Genomic DNA, 23,876 nt, shown 5'->3' with positions numbered 1-23,876 from the left:
AGGGCATTGGCTATTTGGAGAGCATGCATTAAAAATGGGAACGTCTTAAATAATATCTGCCGCAGCTTCGAAGTAAGGGAAATAAAGAAACGGGTTTGCATTTTCTCTGTGAATGTCCAGCTCCATCACAAACACGACATAGAACACTTGGAATTCATCAGGTACCAAACCTTGAATATCTGTCCACAAAAGGCAAAACGGTAGTTTCATTGAGAGCACCAAATTGTTTGAACGAAACGAGATAGTAAGACTATAAAAGTCTTGTGTTACTGTATCAAAAGATACTTGTGTTGAGCCCGAAGAGGCTCCTATTTAAGATCATTTTTTTACAAATAAAATTTTTTCACGCAATTGATGTCGAACTGTTTTTCACCGAGGCCAGTTCGGCTTGCGTTACAACCGAAAATTGAGGCAATTAAAAGCGTCCAACCATCGCATTCGCTCAGTTCTGGTACTCAGGAAAACTTGGAGGACCAGTACAACAAATAAAACACTATATATGGAGATTTTATCGAAGAATAAATCAATAAGTAAGACAAAAATGTGCGCATCTATTATTCTTGAATCGGATAAATAATTTTCGAAATTAATTAGTTCAAATAAGAGCCTTTCTTCGGAGAATTTTCCCACTAAACTCAATCGCTAATTCTAAGTTTACTCAAATCAGTTTGGTTGAATGTGCATATGTTTATGTATTTGTCGCGTGTGACCTGTCCAGCTGTAAATAAACGAATACATTTGTATGCGTAAGGACCATATGTATGTAAGTATTTCAAAAAAATTGTAATTGGCCTTATACCGCATAAATGTCGCTATGAAAGCCATTGACAGGACATTGGACGACATTGACACTCACCGACAATCAGTGCGTGCACAAATACCGTTGAAAGTGCTCGTATGTAACTGTTTCTGTGTGACGCATACCAGCAAAGTGTTCAAACTGGAAATAATTGATAGTTTGATTTTCCAGTTATCACACACACAGGCACGTGCTCATATATGCCAGCATTTGTGCTGCCAATAGATGCGAACATACTTTGGTTTTCCATTTTCAAACTTGGCGCACTTGAAGCGGTTGGGGGAATACACAATTGTTGCGTCCTTGAGTGGACGTGGTCACCCGCTACTTTTACTAACACCTACATATGTGATATTGGTTGGTATGAGTGTATGTATTCCAGTGCCAAAACATCAGAATGCGTTGGCATTTGAACACATGCGACAAACGGTACATAAATTAACGAACTTATAGAGGTAAACACCCGAACAACCGGAATAACCCGAATAAGGTCCTTGTGTTCTTTTCTTCGTGTTTCATAAGTTGTTGAAACACTAGAAAGAGTAGAGAGAGAATAAGGCAAGTGTGTTCACACAGATAAAATAAATAAGGAAAAAACTGCAAATATTTGGAAAATCGTTAAAAAGGCAATATAAAGATATATTTTGATAACGGTATTTTTATAAATGATAACGGTTATTTTTATCAAAACATATGCGGTTCACATATTTTTTAGCCTTTGGACTGTTCTACATGTCAGTAAGTTCGAATACTGAACAATAGGCTACACAAGGCTTGAAATAAAATAGGTCGCAAGGGTCCTACCAAATAAAATAATTTAGAGTAACTCTAAAAAGCACATGATATTAAAGCTAATTTGGAGCCAATAAACAATCCATCACGAGATCGATTAGGAACGCTGCAACTCTGAGCCTCAGTACGTTGCTTCTACCTTCAATAGATGCCTCGTATTTGCAGCAGCTTAATTTATTATTATTTTAGCAATCTAATGAGCTAATAGGCTCCTCAAAGATTCATCCAATTATAGAAAATTAAAAAAAAAAACAAGAAAGGCGTTAACTTCGGTTGCACCGAAGCTAATATACCCTTCTCAGGTGCATTTCTTTTAGTAACTATGTGTTCAGTTTGTATGGAAGATATATGCTATAGTAATCTGAACCGACCAATTTCTTCGGAGATTACATTATTACTTTAGAAAATAATCTATACCAAATTTGGTGAAGATACATTGTCAAATGTGAAAGTTTTCCATGCAGGAACTTGATTCCGATCGTTCAGTTTTTATGGCAGCTATATGTTATAGTGGTCCGATATCGGCCGTTCCGACAAATGAGCAGCTTCTTGAAGAGAAAATGAATGCAAAATTTCAAAAGGATATCTTAAAAGCTGAGGGACTAGTTCGTATATATACAGACGGACGGACGGACAGACAGACGGACATGGTTAAATCATCTGCTCAACATACTGATCATTTATATATATACTTTATAGGGCTCCAACGCTTCTTTCTGGGTGTTACAAACATCGTGACAAATTTAATATACCCTGTTCAGGGTATAAAAAAAACAAGTAAGAAAGGGCTAAGCTCGGGTGCAATCGAACATTTTTTACCCTTGCAACTTGCAATAATCAAAGCCAGGGATATATTTAAGATGTAAAACGTCTACCAGAGGATCGAAATTCAAACAATTTTATGTAAACATATACTAAATATACCACTGACCGACATATTCGGCATAAGGTTTGCTAGAAAATGGAATATCATTATATGGTACATACCTGTATGTACTATATAATATACCGAAGTTTTTGGCACATGACATACTGTTATGAGTAAAACACGCTCTCTCATTTTCGCTGAGATAAATCACATATTCACCGATATATGTGGCACAAAGTCAACCAGAAATTTTAAAACTTTTATATTAGGTATATGGAGGCTAAGGGAAGTATTGGTCCGATTCAACCCATTTTTGACACACAGACATACTATTATAAGAGAAGGATTATCCCTTAATTTCAATTATATATATCACACATTGACCGACTTTTTCGTTCAAAAGTCAACTCTAGGTACTGGGGTATACATATTCGGTACCCAGGGTCTTGTACAGTTTTCGTTTTGTTACACGTGTATAATTAAAAATTGTGCTATATGCGAAGTAGCCGTGATTGTTGTCCGATTTCGTCCATTTTCACACTTTGACATAAGAGTATAAGAAGAATACTACGTAGAAAATTGTGTCTAAATCGGTTGGTCGAGTCCCGTGATATGGGATTTCACCAAAAAGGGGGTAGTATCACGCCCATCGTCCAATTTTTACACCGGTTGCCATAAATCTCAGTGGTAAAATTTAATGTCTGTGGTGTATTTATTTATTTATTAATCGCGCTTTTAGTAGTACCGTACCGTTAAATGGGGAGTGAGCGAGTTTATCCTCGGATTTCATCCATCATCACAGTTCTGATAAGATTTGTACTCACCGAATCTGGTTGTCGTAGCTTTAATAGTTTAGGAGATATGTACATTAAACTTGTTAGAGGTCCGGGCCACGCCCACTCTATACCAAATTTGTTTTTTTTTTTTTATTCTTTTACATGTATCTTAATTGAGTGCTTAGTTATGGCACTTTATTGGTTTTCGGTTAATGACGATTTGTGGGCGTGGCAGCGTCCGATTACGCCCATCTACGAACTCGTAATATTTTTTTGTACCAAGGAACCCTTATAACAGGTTTCATCAAGATAATTCAATTTTTTCTCTGGAATTCTGGAAAATTCGCTTTTTTCGGCCTTCTAACTGTACACTCGTGGCCACGCAAAGCTTGCCACCCAAAATTTTTTTATAGCAGTACTTTCTGCGCTATAGAAATTTTTTTATTTAGACATAAGTTAGTGAGCTTTACAAAATGTGCTGGAAATGTAAGAGACTGGCATGCGATGAAAAAATTATATTTTTTAATTTTTTTTGATTTAATTTCATTTACACTATAATTGAAATTAATGTTTTAGTTTATTTTTTTTAACGAACGAACGAAAAAGTCCGAAAAAAAATTTCAGAAAGTATAGTGGTAAGTATTTGAGTGCCACAAAGCATTCATTGAAGGTCGTGAATTCATCGAAAACTTGCCTCATGCGAGTCGTCCATCGACATCAGTTAATGACGATAATATTGTCAAAAAGAGGAAGGAAACGTTAATGCAACAGTGCTTGAAAATCGCCGGGTCGGTATCAGATAAATAGCAGATGATTCAACACTTTCTAGTTAATCTTTGGATTTCAAAAACCTGAATTTTTTTCAAGACGTCCAGTAGAGGTAGCTATGAGATTATTGTACCGTTGCTGAGGACTCTACATTCATCAAATCTATAATTACTGGTGGCGAAACGCGCGTTTAAGAATATGACGCTGGCACGGGCCAACAATCTATCGAATGATGCTCCAAAATGAACTCAAACCGAAAAAATTTAAAAGTCGGTGAAAATACAAGATGCCATCTCAGCTGAAGCTTATAACAAATATATGACATCTTCTTCTTGTTAATTGGCGTAGATACCGCTCACGCGATTATAGCCGAGTTAACAGCAGCGCGCCGGTCGTTTCTTCTTTTCGCTACGTGGCGCCAATTGGATATTCCAAGCGAAGCCAGGTCCTTCTCCACTTGGTCCTTCCAACGGACTGGAGGTCTTCCTCTTCCTCTGCTTCCCCCGGCGGGTACTGCGTCTAATACTTTCAGAGCTGGAGTGTTTTCATCCATCCGGACAACATGACCTAGCCAACGTAGCCGCTGTCTTTTAATTCGCTGAACTATGTCAATGCCGTCGTATATCTCGTACAGCTCATCGTTCCATCGAATGCGATATTCGCCGTGGCCAACGCGCAAAGGACCACACATCTTTCGCAGAACTTTTCTCTCGAAACTCGCAACGTCTACTCATCAGTTGTTGTCATCATCCAGGCCTCTGCACCATATAGCAGGACGGGAATTATGAGCGACTTATAGAGTTTAGCTTTTGTTCGTCGAGAGGACTTTACTTATCAATTGCCTACTCAGTCCGAAGTAGCACCTGTTGGCAAGAGTTATCCTGCGTTGGATTTCTAGGCTGACATTGTTGGTGGTGTTTACGCTGGTTCCAAGATAGACGAAATTATCTACAACTTCAAAGGTATGACTGTCAACAGTGACGTGAGAGCCAAGTCCCAAGTGCGACGGCTGTTTGTTTGATGACAGGAGATATTTCGTCTTGCCCTCGTTCACTGTCAGACCCATTTGTTTTGCTTCCTTGTCTAGTCCGGAGATAGCTGATCTAACGGCGCGGGTGTTGAGGCCGATGATATCAATATTACTGTGCCGCAGTTTCTTTCAATTTCGAATGGTGTAAATGAATTTAATATAAGGACTGTACCGAAAAGAAACTCCACACTTTCAACTCAATATTTCTCATGAAGTAGCCGTTTGATCACATTGCGGTAAATACCGTTAGAAAGCGTGATCAGTTCCGCTCCTATTTGTCATTAGTAATATCATTTTCGCGATGGCTCGAATCAAGAGCACGTGCGTAGGCAAATTGTGCACAATTGCTGCACTAAAAAAGGATTTCATACAGAAAGCTTGGAAAACGGTTTAAAGTCCGTGTAAATGGTGTAAAAAATTGTATAATATTTTAAAATATATAATATAAAAAAAGGCCCTAGTGATCCAAATATTAAAGCAAACGTGTTGGCTTTAATAAACCAAAACAAATCAATGTCTGTGTGCGGTTTGGCGAAAAAAGCTAAAACAGTGCTACTATGATTCAAAGAGTGAAGCAAAGAAATAATTTAAAAACTTATTAAAAACAAAAGATTCCCAAAAAAACTCAACGACAAATAAAAATAGGGAAAACAAGACTACGGAAGTTGTACCAATGTTTGCTAAAAGATTCTGTTGAGTGTATTACGAGTATAATGGACGATGAAACATAAGTACGTAAAAATGGACTCAAGAGTATTACCAGGTCCCCAATTCTATACAAAAGCAAAAGATGGTACTGTCGACCGGTCAGTGTCAACAATTGAAATAGAAAAATTTGCCGAGAGAATACTCATCTGGCAAGCTATTTGCTCTTGCGGCCTTAAGATCACTCCATTCACAAAGGGTACTATATCGGCCGACAATTATAAGAAGGAGTTTCTAAACCGTCGCCTAATACCATTTTATAAAAAACACATAGTGCAACATTATTGTGGCCCGATTTAGATTATTTTATTATTTATATTTATATATATTTATTTTTTATTTATTATATTATTATTTTTAGAAGGATAACAATGTCAATTTTGTTAAAAAGTGGAGAACCCTCCAAACGCCACAGATCTTCGCCCGATAAAGAAGTATTGGGCAATTGTCAAACGGAACTTAAAAAAGGATCATCGAGTTCCCAAAAACATCGACGAAATTAAAAAAAACTGGCTTAAGGCAAGTCGAGTCGTTACAAAAGAAGGTGTAGAGAATTTAATGAAGGGAATTAAACGAAAAATTCGGCAAAAATTAAAAGAACAATTTTTTTACTAGTTTTAATTAGAAGTGGACAAAAACTTTTCTATTTATTATTAAAAACAAGTTACAAACAAAACTTAATTACAAATCAAACATTGTGTGCAGTTTTTTTCGGTACAGTCCTTATCAAATCAACTTTCAAATTACGTTTTCTAAATATTCATGTTGCGTATTTGGTGTGAATCGTGGTATTATAGAAGAGCAGGTTAAAAACCTAGCGTTAAATCACTCTAGCCGTTAAGGCCTTGCTTACTAATGCTTGAACTCAATATGTAATGTAAACTAAGGTCTCTTTACGGGCTGAAAAAAATAATTTTACATTCTTTTCGCCTGCATACATATGTCAAATATAAGTATAAATCTTTTATTTCTAATAAAACAGAGTTTACCGGTGAATTGCGTCAAATCAGCGTACGTCTATAAAAACAAATTCTAACCATACGGCATGATCTAGATGACAAGAACATTTGTTGACATGGAACAGTCATCAAAAGTTCGTCCGAATAAGGTAAAGATTTTTTCGCTTAAATGACTTGGTGAGAATATTAAGGGACTTAAACGAAACTATTGAAGTGGGGAACTTAAAAATCTGTGTCTGGTATGTTCAAAAGATAACAAGAATTTGAAAATTTCAAAAGTTTGGAGAGTCCAATTGTTAATTTTTGTTTATTATGCTGACATATAAGCCGGCTGATTCAATGTTTGCTTTGTCTGCAGCAGCCGTTGAGTTTAGATTTCTATGAAATTTGAATTATTGTTATGAAATTCCAATTATTCTCTGAACACACCTCGTGTAAAGTAACCTGGATCTTGTGGTAATTTCGCAACCATTGTGCTGGTTTGTTAAAACCGCTATATTAATTATCCCCTTTCAATATCAAGACACTTATCTGAGTTTTCTGATCAGATCAGTAGCTATACGCACACCATTATAGTAGTCAGGTCTAAAAGAACGCAAACTACATACACATTCCCATGACAGTCGGGACTAGGTAACCAGTACCAACGCAGATTTTTATTCGGTCAAATGCTATCATGCCTCCGATTTACTTCAGGACTTGATAATTTGGGACCTAGCAGTGATGAAGACTTCTCCAGTAAATAAAGCTTTAGTTCGTTTAGTTTAGAAAAATTTTGTTCATATTGAATATTGTGCACTTGGCAATTTTTGAACGCTTTCGTGTAAGTTTTAACATGTGCATATGCTAAAGTGTACCGAATATAAATTTGAAACATGTGACTTCTATACTTCTGTAAAAAATACAAACATTCATTATGAGTTAGAAGTGCGTTTTTAATGATATCGACAAATCCAAAGAATTAAAATCTGTAGACCGCACTGCTTGGAATGTGTCTTTACGGATTTACGGAGTTGGAAATTCTATTTTTGGATATATTCAATAATGGAGCAGTATCAGTTAAAGTCAAAGCAGGAAGTATTACACACACAATTTGACAAATCCAAAGAATTAAAATCTGTAGACCGCACTGCTTGGAATGTGTCTTTACGGATTTACGGAGGTGGAAATTCTATTTTTGGATATATTCAATAATGGAGCACTTTCTGTTAATGTCAAAGCAGGAAGTACTACGCACACAATTTGCATTTAGAACGAATACATACTTGCGAAAAAACTTGGTTAAAATCGTTAAGTTTGCACTCTATGTGTCTAAAATGCTTTTTATATGATTATAATACCAATAGAGAAGACGGAGAAACTAACTAATTTCTTTTATTTTTATTTAATTCCATCAGAAGGAGCATTTATATCAGCGCATACCCCTTCAGAAGTCGTTTATCATACTGACTGCAAATACAATTTCACCAACGAAGAAAACTCAAACAATTTTGAGCATATCGTCTGGTATATGTACGCGTATATATGGTATACTTGTATGCAGTATGTGGGCTCGAGAAAATTCTGTCGACCGGCTGTAATGAACGCTAACTTCCCAGGGGCATACATAAATGATAGTCATTGAAAGTTTAAACGTTTTATTATGAAGCTAGTTGATTTATAAGTAGTATATCGTAAAAGCGGGACAAATGGCTACAAGTGCCAAATACTCATACCTTCATAGGTACGTACACACCTGAACCATTGGTTTTGTTTACATGAACCTTCTGTAGTCTTCTACAATTTGTGTTTGGACGTTATTTGAAAATTCCCACAAGCACCCACTGAATTGTTAATTATATTGATTTTAAAGTTCTTTGTGTAACTTTGTTCAAGCGGATTCATGTGCTTATGTTTGTGAGTACACAGATCGGTATCATTACCAGTCTCATGACATTTATTTATCACCACTTAAGTACTCTGCCACGCGACAAACCACACATGCATACATACATATGTACATGCTCTAGTAGACCGAAGTGACTGATATGCACTGAGATACCCTTTAATTATATCGTTAGCATTCATAAGTGTTGCTCTTGATGACTAATTACGTTAATTACGATTAGCTGTAAGAATTATTGTTACGATTAACCGCAATATTCACATAATCAGTTCAATATATTGTAGTTCTCACCTGTTTATGTAGAGGTTGAGAGATAAAAATATTTTGTGTTTGATCTTGAGAGTTGTCCACGAGATGAGAAATCATAATAATTGAAAAATCAAGCACTAAAGTCCGAAACTTTATCGAATGATTAAAAAGAGAAGACTAAACTAATTTCTGATATATGTATGTATGTACATATGTAGAATCACATCGCTCTACATTGAAGTTTTTGAGAATTGCTTTATTTCAATAACACAAGATTGCGTCGATAGCCCAAAAACAACAAACTCTCAGAAGAAATTGTAATCTGTGGAAAAGTCGCTGTGGAAGCTTACACTATTCTGAGAAAAACGCGTTTAAAGATTGGAGTCACTTCGCTCCCCACTCTATTCTCTTTCTACAAGAAAGGCTGTAACGACCGTAATAATTTGAACTTCGATTTCGAAATTTGAAAGAATGTTTATTATAGCGTATAGTATCCGATAATGCAACAATAAAATCTATATCTTGAAAATTACACACTCACACGAACCCTTAAGTGATTTACGAAGTCAATAAAATATGTCGATTTCCAGTTTAACTATTCCATTATATTACTATCACGATAAATGATATCCATGACAACAAGGAGCGAGCGGAGCCGCGGGTTTAGACTAGTATTCAAATAAAACTCATATTTTTCCCAATTTCTTTATAATTTGTTGCTTTAGGGTTACCTAGGAAATTCCCAATTATTAACATAAAACTTTTCCAGACTTTAATTTCCGGAACAGTCATAACCTTGATATAATCTGTATCTTTAACTAATTGTCATATTTGATGGCCGTAAAATATTTCACCGATCAACCTTGTGAGATATTTACTTTTTGCAATTCATGAACATTTTCCGACTGTTGAGCATCTCGCAGTTCATCTAGAAAAGGCTAAAGAGTGTATTTCAACCCTTTGAATACAGTACAGCCAACAGAAACAGCGCCAACAACAAAATCGAAATTGACCAGTTTTTTCTCAACTCGCGACAGTGATCCGTTTGCGAGAACATTGCTCTATTCGGAAAAGCCTTGATATTACACCTGGAATGCATCGTCGAAGAAATGGTTACACAGAAAGCAAGGCCAACCAGCAGAAGAACAGCCAGGTGTGTTATCAACTACTGCATAGGAACGACGACTGCTTCTACCTTCGGTTGCTATTGATTAATGTGCGCGATTCAACTTCATTTGAACCATTATATATTGTGAATAGTACGGTGTGTGTAATTTTTTGAGAATCATGCCAGCAATTACAGTTGCTGGAACATGATAATCACTGGAATCTAACGATGCGAAAGCTATTTCGCACAGCACTTAAGTTCGCACTCTTTTCACGATGATCATACGTTTCAATTATGGGATACGAGCAAAAATGTCATTACCGAAGACATTTTACATCGTATTCGCTAAGAATTGGTAATGGGCAAATTCCGGTTGATACTTCTAGTGGCTTGATATCAATTCAACGAAAGATGAACTAATCACGAATGTTTATCCGAACGTTGGCCAAATTATCGTAACTACGATTGCTTGAGTGTACGCGGAGTTTTAGCTTCCAAAAATACCGATGTTAATGATTTAAACTTGAAGATTCAAAGTAAAATTCCGGGAGGGTTGCGCTCATACAAATCGATCGACCGTTTTGACAATAAATACGAAGCCGTGAATTATTCAGTGGAATTTCTAAATTCTTTGGAGAGGCTTGGTATACCGTCGCATCATTTGCGTCTCAAAGTTGGATCTGTCATTATTATGTTTCCCAATCTTCATGTGCCGAAACTGTGTAATGGAACCCGATTGATTGTGACGCAGCTACCGAATACAAGGGGGCAGAATTCTTAATTCTACAAATTCCTTTGAGTGCCAACGATTTGCCATTTCAATTCAAATCTATTCAGTTTCCAGGTAAAATTGCATTTGAGATGACAATCAACAGGACACAAGGACAATCGCATAGTGTGTGGCATAAATTTGGAAATGCTATGTTTTTCACACGGCCAGATATACGTGGCGTGCTCACATGTTAGTAAACCATCTTCTATGTACATTTACGCACCGAAACAAGCTGCGCTACATTGAAAAAAATGTGGAAAAATCGCAAATAAATGACTTTTAGCACAATATAAACTCAACTTTCTTTTCATTTCAAAACACATATTTTAACGCAGGACAGCGCCTGTGGGGTAAGCTAGTGTACAAGGTGGTTTCCAAACTAAACAGGACTTAAAAAAAACAGTACAAATGGTCGTCAGACATTTTGTGCGGAACAAACCGTGCACAAACCTTTCGTAAGCCCAAAATGCGATAGATCGATGTTTTGGAGTTGTTCGATTCCATTTCCATAAATTTCGGCTGATTTTTGATGAATTCACGCACAGAGTCGATGGAATTTCCGGTGATCACCGATAATGATTGGCCCACATGTTGATCGTCATTTATGTCCTCACGACCACTTTGAAAACGTTGAAACCAAACTTGTTTCACCAATTGAAATGTTTCGGTAAAAGTTTTACCAATTTTAAAACAAAATTTAATGTTGACTCTTTGTTTGAAGCTCATTTTTGCACCGATAACACAAACGTACTGACACTTAAAACGCAATAACTTCACTTTTAATCAATGAAATATCATGAAATTCTCACTGGACAATCGATAAAGATAGTAGATTCCAACGCACCGGTCGACGTATAAATGGAGCCACAAGGGGGCGTTAGATTCCTGTTTACTATAGAATGCACCTTGTAAATATATTTTATTTATAATACAAAATATTTATGGTAAATATCCAAAAATTGCGAAAATTTAAAGTATTAGTTTTTAAATATTGTATCTTTTGTATTTGATCTTTTTTAAAGGTATACGCACAACCAGTTCGAGATTTCTTAACTAATGCTACGTCTATTCTTAAAAATGATGGAAACGTACTAAAACAATTTGCTAGCAATACGCTACAATATTCATTTACTAAATGCAGATAAAAGTGAAACAATAAATGTTTTTAAACTTATTTTGTACATTAATCACGAAAAATGAGGTGTTAATCAATACACTTTAAACAGGCATGCAAACTACTATACATATATACAAATAATATTCATTAATCCTACAATTTTAATTTGAACTACACATTGTTTCCCTGTAAACTCCCCGCAATAATTGCTTAATACCGCTCCAACTTCTCGGTGCTACTCGTGAATGCTTCGTTATGATAGCTAGTGGGCGTGTTGAAGTTACCGAACACCATAGAAATACCGGAAGGCGAATGCTGGATGCCCGTGCCTTTAACTGTTTTCGGCAAAGTGCCATTTGCGGACTTCTCGGCACCGCCAGTGTGCGGCATTGTTGTTGGGAAGTAGTATGAGGCATTATTTATGCGTCTATAGAGCAGAGTGCGCAGCTTGTAGATGGTGAAGAGTATCAAGTAGATGCAGCAGGTAAGCAGGAGCACGCCAAGAACCACAAGCGTGGCATTTAACGGTTCACGCCAATCAATCACGTGATAAATGTACGGTTTGCCCTTTCTATAAATAAATGAATGTAAATAAATGTGTTTGTGAAAATGACAAATTGAATTATCAATACCTGTTTTTGCCGCCACATGTCTGGTATATGACGGAGAATATCGCAAATATGATACCAAATAACGCTGGTAGAAACATATGCAGTAGCCGCAACGGGTGTGCCACAATCAGCAAATCGATGAACATAAAAATGGAATTGCAGGCATGTGTCAGCACGTTTGTGGCGTTTAATGAGCTCTCAGCAGCTGGAAATGCAGACACGTAAGAATTAAACAATTTGTTAGAAAGAGAGAGTTTACTGTTTTTAAGGTTGACATGAATGAATGAATTTAGGTATTTTTGGATAAATCTTAGATCGTTAATGTCGGCATAGGACAATGGATAGATTAAGCCAAGTGTGAACACAACAATTATAGGAAAGATTCCTAAACTAGTACCGCCGTGATCAAGCCTGGTCAAATATGAAACGGTTCAGCTGTAACCTGCTAGGATATGCAGTATACAATTGCGTTTGTGTTACAGGCATCTCACGAGGCATTGTTGACTAAATTTAATGAAACTAGGGGGAAAGATTTCTCCCCCACCTCCGACCGATTTTCAATATTGACAATGTAGGAGTATTTCAGGAAGTTATTAGGAACCACTTCCACTTAAAATATTATCCCTGTCCTTTGTTGTTGTATACCTAGCATAGAAATCCCGACTGTTAAGGAAATAGTTCCAACTGCTTCATTTAAGACCAATCGTCTCATTGCCTTATATATAAGTTGCTGAGAACACGATTTGTTTAGTGTTTTATGTTATTTTGGAGAATTTAAGAGAGTTTGTATGAATATAAAATATTTCTTCAACCAAAAAATATTTTTTAATTAATGGAATTTCATCTTCACCAATAAGTGAATTCTGTAGAATGGAACGTGATAATCCTATTTGCAAATTTTGCTACGAAAGTATCATAGTATTTTGTCCAACCTTGATATTTTAGCTATTGTTATTGTTCGCTCGTTTATGAAATAAAACAGCTGAATATAATATTTTATTATTTACCATCATAGAGCACACTCCAATAGATTACGGTTATCACTATTGAAAGGACTAAAGATATAATATGCATGCCCCAATAGATGACGAATGGACTAGTCAGCGACTCCATATTTAAAAGGTTATCTGTAAGAAAGAAAATAACAAAATATTACAATATTTATATTTTAATTTTGATCGGCCAGCTTCTACAGCAGATATAGGCTATAGCGATCTGATCTGAACAATATTATCTAAGCGATTTAGAATAATCTATTTCGAATTTCGCGAAGATATCTTGTCAAATAGAAAAGTTTTCCATACAAGAGCTAGATCTAGATCGATAAGTGTGTATGGCAGCTATATCCTATAATGAATCGGTATCCACGGTTCTGCCAAATGAGCAACTTCGTGAAATCTCACAGCTTGAGATATGAGACAGGTGGAGAGACAGGCGAAATGCCTAAATGTCTTTATAGGGTTTCCAGCATTTCCTTAACGTACCTTGTACAGGCTAGAAATGTCATTTATAAAGGGGTTACATGGGTTTCCTCGGGTAAAAAGCAGCCTTTTTAACATTTTTTTCATAGAAAAAACTAAATTTTTAATTTGATTTTTTATGGTTACAAAAATACACTATCAACAACAAAAATTCTGAAATATTTGGAAAAAAATATTTTAAACTCGTCCAATGCGACGCTATATCCGGTGACCGCACGGAAAAAAGATGCGCCCGTGTTGCGAGAACAACTCCTAACAAGATCATCTAAAGTGAAAAAATACTTGTTTTAGTTAAAACCTTAACTTAGAACTTGGAATTTTTGCGATGCATTTAAAAAACAAATTAAAATTTCAAGAAAATTTCGCAACAATTTTTTTTTCGAATACTTGTAATCTTTCATCCAAGTCTTTTAGAATTATATCTGAATGACCTGTGTAAAATTTCACGAAGATAAGGTCACTAGTTCTCGAGAAATCATGCCAACCGACTTCAAAAACACAGTTTCGAGAAAAACGCGTTTAAAGACGACGCACTAAGCCTAGCTTGCCTCGACCGCACAAGTTCTCAAGGCTGTACTCCCGAAACTATTACTCGGATACACTTGAAAATTTAGAACAATATTCCAGAGGTGTTGAAGATTTTAACAAGACAATAAAAAAATCGAAGTTTTGAAACCCGTAAATATGTACAATAGGGTGTTTTTTGAACTATTCACTTTTTTCAATCCCCTCGTGAAATTTCATTGGAAATTCCCTAAAAAAATTACTTGAAAATTTGAGCCTTTCATATTAATATATTAGGTACTCGAACAAGGCATGTAAAAATTTTCCATTGAAAATACACGAGAATCGTGATCTTTTATCTTTAAATTTCTGTAGTCCAGAGGCATCGCTTTGACTTTAGGCACGTATTCCGCAGAATTGAACACTCTACAAAAGTGCCTATTGCGACAAAGTCGAAACTCAAACCGGCGAGGTAGTACAGAGCTCTAAACCTGATTTTACTACGAAATTTTAATTTTTTTGTATTTGTCTCGTAAATGAAAAGAGCAACAGAAAAATTGTAAATGACAAACTTGAAGGAAATTTAATTTGCTACAAAAAAGGTCCGATCGCAAAATCGTTAACATTCATACTTCTCGATATAATCGGCTTTTTAAGTAAGGCTGTACACGCTGTGTGTTAGCTAAAAAATCTAGGAAATCTCCGTAACGAGATGATGCGGCATCAGTTCGTGTGGTGCAACAATGGTTCCCTCGCTTCCGTTTTGGAAATTTCGATTTACACTGATGGAATAATGTCTCTAGCGGAAAAATTGCAAAAGGTGGTCGACCAAAATGGAACATATTTCTTAATTTATTTATTAGTATAAATATAAAAAAAAATAAGTTGAAGTTTGATTAGAAATACGAAAAGACTTTTTCGACTACCCAATGTAAGTGTAGACTCATATTTGGGTATATGTGTATAAGTATTACTAACCCGCATACTCTGGATGAAAATGCCATGTGGTGACCAAAATGGCGCCCAATAGATTCGTAAGCATACAAAGCATTACACCCCAGTTGGTCAGGTAAATAAAATACAGCCAAAAGTTTGTCGATGAACCCTCCTCCTTTTCGAGCATCGAATCTATGACGACGGCGGTGAAGAACAACGCAATAAGCCAACGATAAATTAAATACACAACGCTTTTGGTGCAGCTCTGCCACTGTAGGGAATAAATAAATAAGAAGCAAACAAAAGAAAAAGTTAAAAATAATAAATTTAAATAAAATAAAAAGCATTGGACAGTTAGGGTGAACACTCCTGCGGATAATTATACTAAGTAAAGGATGTATGTAGGTGGGTAATTTGTGCTACATTATTAATGACTATTTAACCAAGAATGCGGTCAAGCGACAAATGATGGTCGCGTCAATGGTTGGTTTTTGTTTCTAAGTAGTGGCGGAAATGTAAGGCGTTGCTACCATACGAAATCGAGCTGAACCTGCTGCGACCATTCTCAAGGTGAGCCAGTTGCTCTGTGGCCACCATAGAAAATTTGAACTTGCTGAAACTGAGACCTCTACTGCCAGTTTTGAACAATCTGTCATCCTTTTAATACTTTCAACTAACACATGCATACATACACCGTTAGATTTCCGTGCCACTGGCAGCCATTTGGTTTTTTGTGTTGTACAATGACCCTAATTGCAGCAAACACAGCAGATAGGCAAGTAGCCCATGGCCTTTCTCGATTTCAACACCTCTTTGAAAGAACATTGTGTTGCGGCAAGTTGGATGCATAGCATTTTTCATTTGAATAAAATATGACATCACAAGAAAATATTGACCAGCTGCGAAAAGGCGTGTTTTGTTGTTCTTCTTCGTAGGGCTTACGTTCTCCTGCTGCGCTATCCTGCTTTCCATAGCTTGAGACTTTTAACATATGTGTTGACATTCGACTCGACTTTGAAATTTTTAACTAAAGTGTGGCAATAACCTTGAAAATACTTGCACGAGTACACATTGAAGACAGAATATTGGAAACATTTTCCCAACATTTGTGACTTAGACCAAGTGGGATTTTTGAATAACAAATGCAAATGATAACTTATTCGTCATTGAAAGAAGTTCTTCGTTCCAACTTTTAATTTCCTACTAAATAAACCAAACGAAAATTGCATTTCATTGGAAAACTGGATGAAAGGAAATTCATCGCCAATTAGTACACTTACATATTTGAATCATCGATCACTTTACTGTAAGCCAAAGTTTGTAATAAATTATAAACAAATATGTACATAGGCGTTGTGGAACTAATAAACCAATTTCATTAATTTTTAATACCAGATCACATTATTTTGAGAAAAAACTACTTTTTAGGGAATTGCTAAATGCGCCGACGAACGATCAACATCCCTTTATAAGGAAGCAGTGGCTAGGATGGAAGATCTTTGAAGAGAAGCAAAAATGAGGGCGCTGTCGAAAGTGAATACATAACTCGCTCTCGAACTCATGTCTTGTACCCAGCCGAAGCTCTCAATTTTTGATGAAACTAAGTATGGTATATCCGTCTATACCGACTCTTGACTGGACAGTGATCAGGCTATAGAGAACTGAGACATGCATATCTTGATTAAGGACAAGAAGCCGTAGGTTTTTGGCTACCAATAATACTGATAGATAGAAAGCTTTTTGGTCTCGGTAGAAAACCAGACAAGTTATTCCTATGTTAGTTTCTGTGCTGGGTGCAGATTCTTTCTTCTAAGTTTATGTTCTCTGCCTCCTCTGGGAAACATTGCAACTATGGCAGATTAGATATGCAAGTTGAGGACTGCTTAAGGAGTTGCATGGGTTTCGTGAAGTAAAACACATTGGATTTTTGGCAAACATTTTTACAAAATTTCAGTGAAAATTTCGCGAAATCTTTTTTTTTAAATGGTTGTAATAGGGAAAAAAATCCTTCGTCCAAATCTTTGAGAATTGTATCTCAAAGACTTGTTTAAAATTCCATGAAGATCGGTTGAGTAGTTCTCGAGAAATCAGAAACACAGTTAGTTAAAAACGCGTTTAAAGAGGGCGCACTTAGCTTATCTAGCCTCGAGCGCACAAGTTCTCATGGCTGTATCTCCGAAACTATTACTCGGACAACTTGAAAATTTAAGATAAAAAAAAATTCATTTTTTTTAAATCCGTAACCTCATGTATCCAATTAATAAAGCCCACAAAAGCGGCTCTGGCAGTGACTAGGCGCGGTATAAAGCAAGAGTTGTCGGTAATAAAGAAGCCCAAGACGGTTTAATGGAAATCCTTTTTCAAAAGCTTATAGAAGTAATTTTTTGGCGAATTGTCGGGAAAAATTCAGAATGTCTTAAATGAGGATGGTGTCTGAATTCCGATGCTCACTTTCCACATTGAAGGGCTTAGAGGGAGCAGTATAGCCTTCATAAATAAACTCGACGAATGCCAGCTTACATTAACATTAAATAAAGTGAAACTTACACAACTTCAGTGGAGAGTCAGCATGTAATGCAGTCATGGCGCAATGAACTGGTGAAAAAAGTTCCGGACGTACCCTACATCTCCTAAGGTGCTCTCGACCTTCTCCTAAGGTCGCAGTATTCGGACCTTGGAAGTCGTCTGTCGGGACCTCACAACCAACTCTTGTTTCATACTGCCAGACTACTACTGTGGCTTTCAAGAATAATAGGCAGCCTTAAGGTACCATCAGATGTACCTTTGCGATAGCAGAAGCGCAATAGTACGTTCGAAGCTAGTCAGGATAGAGTATGGTATATGACCTGGTCAAAACTGAATAGCTGGAAGCCGTAAAGCCGATGAATCTCATTAGGATGACTACTAGCAGGTGTTCCCCTGTCCTCATGTGCCCTGACGATGGATCTATGGGCCTCACTTCACCTGCGCAAATGTTGGTTAATAACCATCATATGCGCGGTTGTAAAATCAGTCGTTATTTTCGCCACATTGAAAGAAGTTCTAACTGGACACGGATTTGGAAACACGTTATATGTACATACATATGTTAAAGTTACATGGGGGAGGTGGACATATCTATACACTTTCTCCTGCACTGTTCAGCTTACGCTAGAGTAAGGTTAAAGTGTTTCGGCTGTTACACCTTCTACGAAATAAGCGAATTGACGGTATATACCTTGGCCGCACTATTTGTGAAACGTTTTATTCCGACAATTACCTGATGTTTTTTTTTCTTAAAAGAGACTTTCTAAATCAATTTTGATTAGGAATTTAACAAACTAAATTTGGACAAATTATGTTATACATTTATACATTAAAATCCTTTAAACAATTGTTTTATTTTACTCACTTGTGATTTAACGAAGTCATCTGCTGGTGTGTGATCAAAACCGCATTTATCCCGACGTAACTCCTTTTTCACAGGATGAACAATTACATGTAGGCGACTCATATTCCCAGCAAATTATAATTTCTTTCATACAATTATATTATATTATATTGTTTTGTGGTCCCCGCATTAAAAGTCCTCAAGGAATCACTTCATTTCGAAAAAAATTCATGCAAGTGAAATATTTCGAGAAATATAGTATGTCGACTGCGTTGAGTTTGCTTACTGTAAATTAGAAAAAAAAGTTGAAAGAAACTAATATTTATTAACGTTTTAAAATAAAAAATAAAATATATTTGAAATGATACCATAAACTCTGATTCAATGTGATAATATGTGGATATACAACATCGGGAGTATCGATCCGTATCTTCGCAAACTCTCTACATTGCGGAATGTGGAATGTCAGAGCCTTTAAGCATGAAGTCATCTTTGATAATATACTCTTTATAGGTATAGAATTTATAATATCCCCCTAAACTTGGATAGGAATTTCCAATAAGCTTGGTGTGTTTGAAGAACTAAAAACGATTTAAGCTTCTGATAACATAGTTTCATCATGAACTTTAAACTACTAATTAATTCGATTCTTAATGCGTGTGGAACGTTGGGATATATAAATATTTTGGCCAAAGAATTGTTTTTTTTAGCATAAGCTTACGATAGAGAGTACTAACTCAAAATTTCGATTGCGTAGAATTGTGTTATAGGTATACTATACATAAATATTATAAAAATTAAAAGTTTCAAAATGAATGTAAGTTTTTTTTTTAATTTGAGAAATGTAAATTATTCCAACTAGTCGAATTTAAATGGAGGATGGAGCCATGTGTAGAAGTTCACGCAAGTAAGGAAAGTTCTCTGATCGCCATTCACTTGGGAATGTCCAGAGACGATTCTTTTACATATGGCTCAAGTATCATCTGGGTAGCCTAAGAACATCCGTTTGAAGGCGAGCTGAAGTGAGAAGGCGAAACATCCACTACATTGGGTTGTGCGCTCGTTTTGGAACCAGCCACGTAAAAAACTCCCCCAATGAAAAGTAACAAACAGCCTCGGATGAGAGTCCTCCCTTTTGATGACGACCACGGCAAACGATATAGGCACTACGATTTTAGGGTATGCACCTGGAACGTCTGGGCCTTTAATTGGGAAGGTGCCGCTGCCCAGATGATTGATGTTTTCGTGAAAATAAAGGCTGACATCACCGTCGTCCAAAAAATGCGCTGGACGGGACAAGGATTGAGGCGAGTAGGTCCTTGTGGCTTTTACTACAGTGGCCATATAAAAGAGTGCAAGTTTGGTGTGAAATTCGTGGTAGGAGATAAACTCCGTCGCCGAGTACTATCACTCACCCCGGTGGATGAACGTCTCGCCACAATCCGCATCAAAGCGAGGTTCTTCAACATATCGCTGATTTGCGCCCACGCCCCGACGGGAGAGAAGGACGATGTGACCAAAGATGCCATCTATGGGTACTTGGAGCGCTCCACGAGGAAACATCTCCAAATGGATCGAGGCTGATCGACATCGCCGGGGCCCGAAATATGATTATCTGTAGTACTAGATTCCAGCACAAGAAAATACATCAAGCTACCTGGCTGTCTCCGGAACGAAAAGCCTCCAACCAGATCGATCATGTTGTGATAGACGAAAGACACGTCTCCTGTGTTCTAGACGTGCGTACGCTCCGAGGTCCTAACATCGACTCGGACCACTATCTTGTTGCAGCCAAGATTCGCACCCGCCTCTGTGCAGCAAAAATAGCACGTCAACAAACACAAGGAAGATTCGTCGTCGAGAAGCTGCTGTCACAACAGACAGCCGAACGAGTTTCTACTCGGCTTGCACTCCTGCTCTCTGAGAGCACTCGTCAACAACTCGGAATAAGTAAACTGTGGGACGGAATTTCAAGCCCCTTACGTACAGCTGCAACCGAAACCATTGGTTTTCGGAAAATGCAAAAGAACAGCTGGTATGATGAGGAGTGCCGTGTCGCAGCGGAGAGAGAACAGACTGCCTACCCCGCAACGTTACGATCGGCCACAACACGTGCGGGATAAATACCGAGAGTTGAAGAGGGAAGCGAGACGCATTTGCAGACAGAAACAGAGAGAGGTCGAAATCCGTGAGTATGAAGAGCTTGACAAGCTGGCCGACAGGTGTAATGCTCGAAAATTCTACGAAAAATGGCGGCGATTAACAGAAGGTTTCAAGACCGGAGAATTCTCTTGTAGAACCCCCAAAGGTGATCTAGTAACCGATGCCCAGAGCATACTAAAATTATTGAGGGAACACTTCTCCTGCTTGCTGAATGGCAGTGAATGCATAACGCCAGGAGAAGGCAAACCCGATTCCCCAATCGATGACGATGGAGCAGACGTTCAATTGCCCGACCATGAAGAAGTTCGAATAGCAATTACCCGTCTGAAGAACAACAAAGCGATGGAGGCCGATGGATTACCGGCCGAGCTATTCAAACACGGCGGCGAAGAACTTATAAGGAGCATGTATCAGCTTTGTAAAATATGATCGGACGAAAGCATGCCCAACGATTGGAATTTAAGTGTGCTCTGCCCAATCCACAATGTGCGCCAAATACCTTGCGATAAGCCTCCTCAACATTGCGTTTAAGGTTCTATCGAGCGTATTGTGTGAAAGATTAAAGCCCACTGTCAGCAAACTGATTGGGCCTTATCAGTGTGGCTTTAGACCTTGCAAATCAACAACTGTCCAGATATTCACCATGCACCAAATCTTGGAAAAAAACCGTGAAAAAAGAATCGACACACACCACCACTTCGTCGATTTCAAAGCAACCTTTGACAGCAAAAGTAATACGGCTGTGTAAACTGACGTTGAGCAACATTAAAAGCTCCGTCCGGATCGGTCAGACCAGGCGACTCCCTATCGTGCGATTTCTTCAATCTGCTGCTGGAGAAAAAAATTCAAGCTGAAGAACTTAATTTCACAGTTCGAGAAGGTACAATCTTCTATAAGAGTGTACAGTTGCTGGCGTATGCTGATGATATGACATCATTGGCCTTAATAACCGCCCCGTTAGTTCTGATTTCATTGATTCAGAATGAATAAGGCAGCGAAGCAATGAGGGCAAGACGAAATATCTCCTGTCATCAAACAAACAGTCGTCGCACTCCCGATTAGGCATCCACGTCACTGTTGACAACAATGTGATAGTGTTTAACGTGGGATCCTGCTGGCGACAGCTCAAAAGCACAACAGATCAATACAATGCGTCGATCAGCGCCCTGAAAACTGGGTAACGATTTTCAGTACCAATCGGCAGTGTGGCATGGACACACTAACCACCTTGGTACGGCACGAGGCCCATTTAAAACCTCTGCCGTACTTTGGGTCCGGCACCCGGTTGCAATGCAACTCCACATTCGACTGACAAAGTCAGTTCTTCCCCCGATTTGGGTTTTAACCACACCCACCACGAATCTCCACAAAAGGCCAAACCCAATGAGCAGACTGGAGCGAACTCCAAGGTCTACTGCTCCCCGTGGTACCAGGTTAAAGTCTTTGGTATTGACCTAGTAGCCGAAGCTACGACCAGTTGAGCTTCCATACAGCCCTGGACTGGTGGCCAGGATCTTAGTCGCCTCTTACGACAGGCATGCCTTACCGCGGGTATATTCGGTTTCCCATCGAACCCGGAGGGGTCCCCCGTACCCGCAGGGGGAACGTCACTGTTGACAGTCATAACTTTGAAGTTGTAGATAATTTCGTCTATCTTGGAACCAGCATCAACGCCAACAACAACGTCAACCTCGAAATCGAACGCAGTATATCTCTTGCCAACAGGTGCTACTTCGGACTAAGTAGGCAAATGAGAAGTAAAGTCCTCTCTCGACGAACAAAAACAAAACTTTATAAGTCACTCATTATTCCCGTATTGCTTTATGGTGCAGAGACTTGGACGATGACAACAACTGATGAGTTGACGTTGTGAGTTTTCGAGAGAAAGGTTCTACGAAAGATTTATGGTACTTTGCGCGTTGGCTACGGCGAATATCGCATTCGATGGAACGATGAGCTGTATGAGATATATTTTTGACGACATTAACATAGTAGTTCACCGAATTAAAAGACAGCGGCTACGCTGGCTAGGTCATGTTGCCCGAATGGACGAAAACACACCAGCTTTGAAAGTATTCGACCCAGTACCCGCCGGGGAAAGCAGAGGAAGAGGAAGACCTCCACTCCGGAAAGGACCAAGTGGAGAAGGATCTGGTTTCATCTGGAATCACCAATTGGCGCCACCTTGCGAAAAGAAGAAACGACTGGCGCACTGTTGTTAACTCGGCTATAACTGCGTAAGCGGTTTCCACGCGAGAAGAAGAAGAAGTCGAAGTTAAATTGTAATGATTCATGGAATGCATCTATCAGAGAGTATGATAATATCAGAACAAACAGTCGTGCCAAAAACACAATCAAATCAATTCAGTTCAACATAGAAAACATTGTTTATCAATTCGAGTAACCGCCAGCGTCAACTGAGCTGATGCAACACGAACAATCTGTTCTTCAGCAATCACGGTCGAGTAAACGGTTCCAATCGTATCATGTCGGTTCATAGCGTTGCGACGATTGTTTGAATTGACGTAAAACTTTGGGTTAACTATAAGTAAATGTACAAGTATATCTATGGGTAAATCTATGGGTACAGCAAACAACAACATTTTTTTGCTGGACTGATTTGAATCATGTGTGGCAAAAAATGTATCAGCTTTGAAAATGTGCGCATGTTACAAATTTTCGAAGCGTAAGCAATGGAAATTCCATCGAGAACGTACATATGTACATTTGTTGTATGTATGTACACGATGGAATTTCCATTATACATATAACATATGTATATACATACAATAGAACAGAAATGCACTAGAGTAAATCAGTGTTTAGGGGATGATATACAAACCGAACGCTGTCGATCATTTCAATCATTGAAGCATGAGTTTGTATCACTTCGGGTATTTTCTGCTGATGCGAACGTTCATAAACAAATCAGGTATAAGCTGATCGCTAGTGATTCAAAGTTGTTCTCTATCGCTGATTTGAA

At 37.8% G+C, this 23,876-nt stretch overlaps 1 protein-coding gene across 2 annotated transcripts in view; it reads right to left on the bottom strand.

Moving 5' to 3' along the window:
• Positions 1-11,688: 11,688 nt before the first annotated feature.
• Positions 11,689-23,876, bottom strand: part of LOC120769074 (protein rolling stone) — a 32,515-nt gene continuing 20,327 nt past the window's right edge. For both annotated transcript variants that reach the window (XM_040095933.1, XM_040095934.1), the window contains exons 3-7: positions 18,752-19,015; positions 15,403-15,631; positions 13,447-13,566; positions 12,461-12,644; positions 11,689-12,399 (exon numbers count right to left, since the gene is read on the bottom strand). In XM_040095933.1, coding sequence (XP_039951867.1) covers positions 12,039-12,399; positions 12,461-12,644; positions 13,447-13,566; positions 15,403-15,631; positions 18,752-18,853 — 996 coding nt within the window. In that variant the 5' untranslated portion in view covers positions 18,854-19,015 and the 3' untranslated portion in view covers positions 11,689-12,038. The remainder of the gene's footprint in view (positions 12,400-12,460; positions 12,645-13,446; positions 13,567-15,402; positions 15,632-18,751; positions 19,016-23,876) is intronic.

This window comes from Bactrocera tryoni, chromosome 2 (assembly GCF_016617805.1).
Source record: "Bactrocera tryoni isolate S06 chromosome 2, CSIRO_BtryS06_freeze2, whole genome shotgun sequence".
Taxonomy (NCBI): Eukaryota; Metazoa; Arthropoda; class Insecta; order Diptera; family Tephritidae; genus Bactrocera; species Bactrocera tryoni.
Note: the sequence above shows the minus strand (reverse complement) of the source record. Positions and strands in the feature narration are given on the sequence as shown.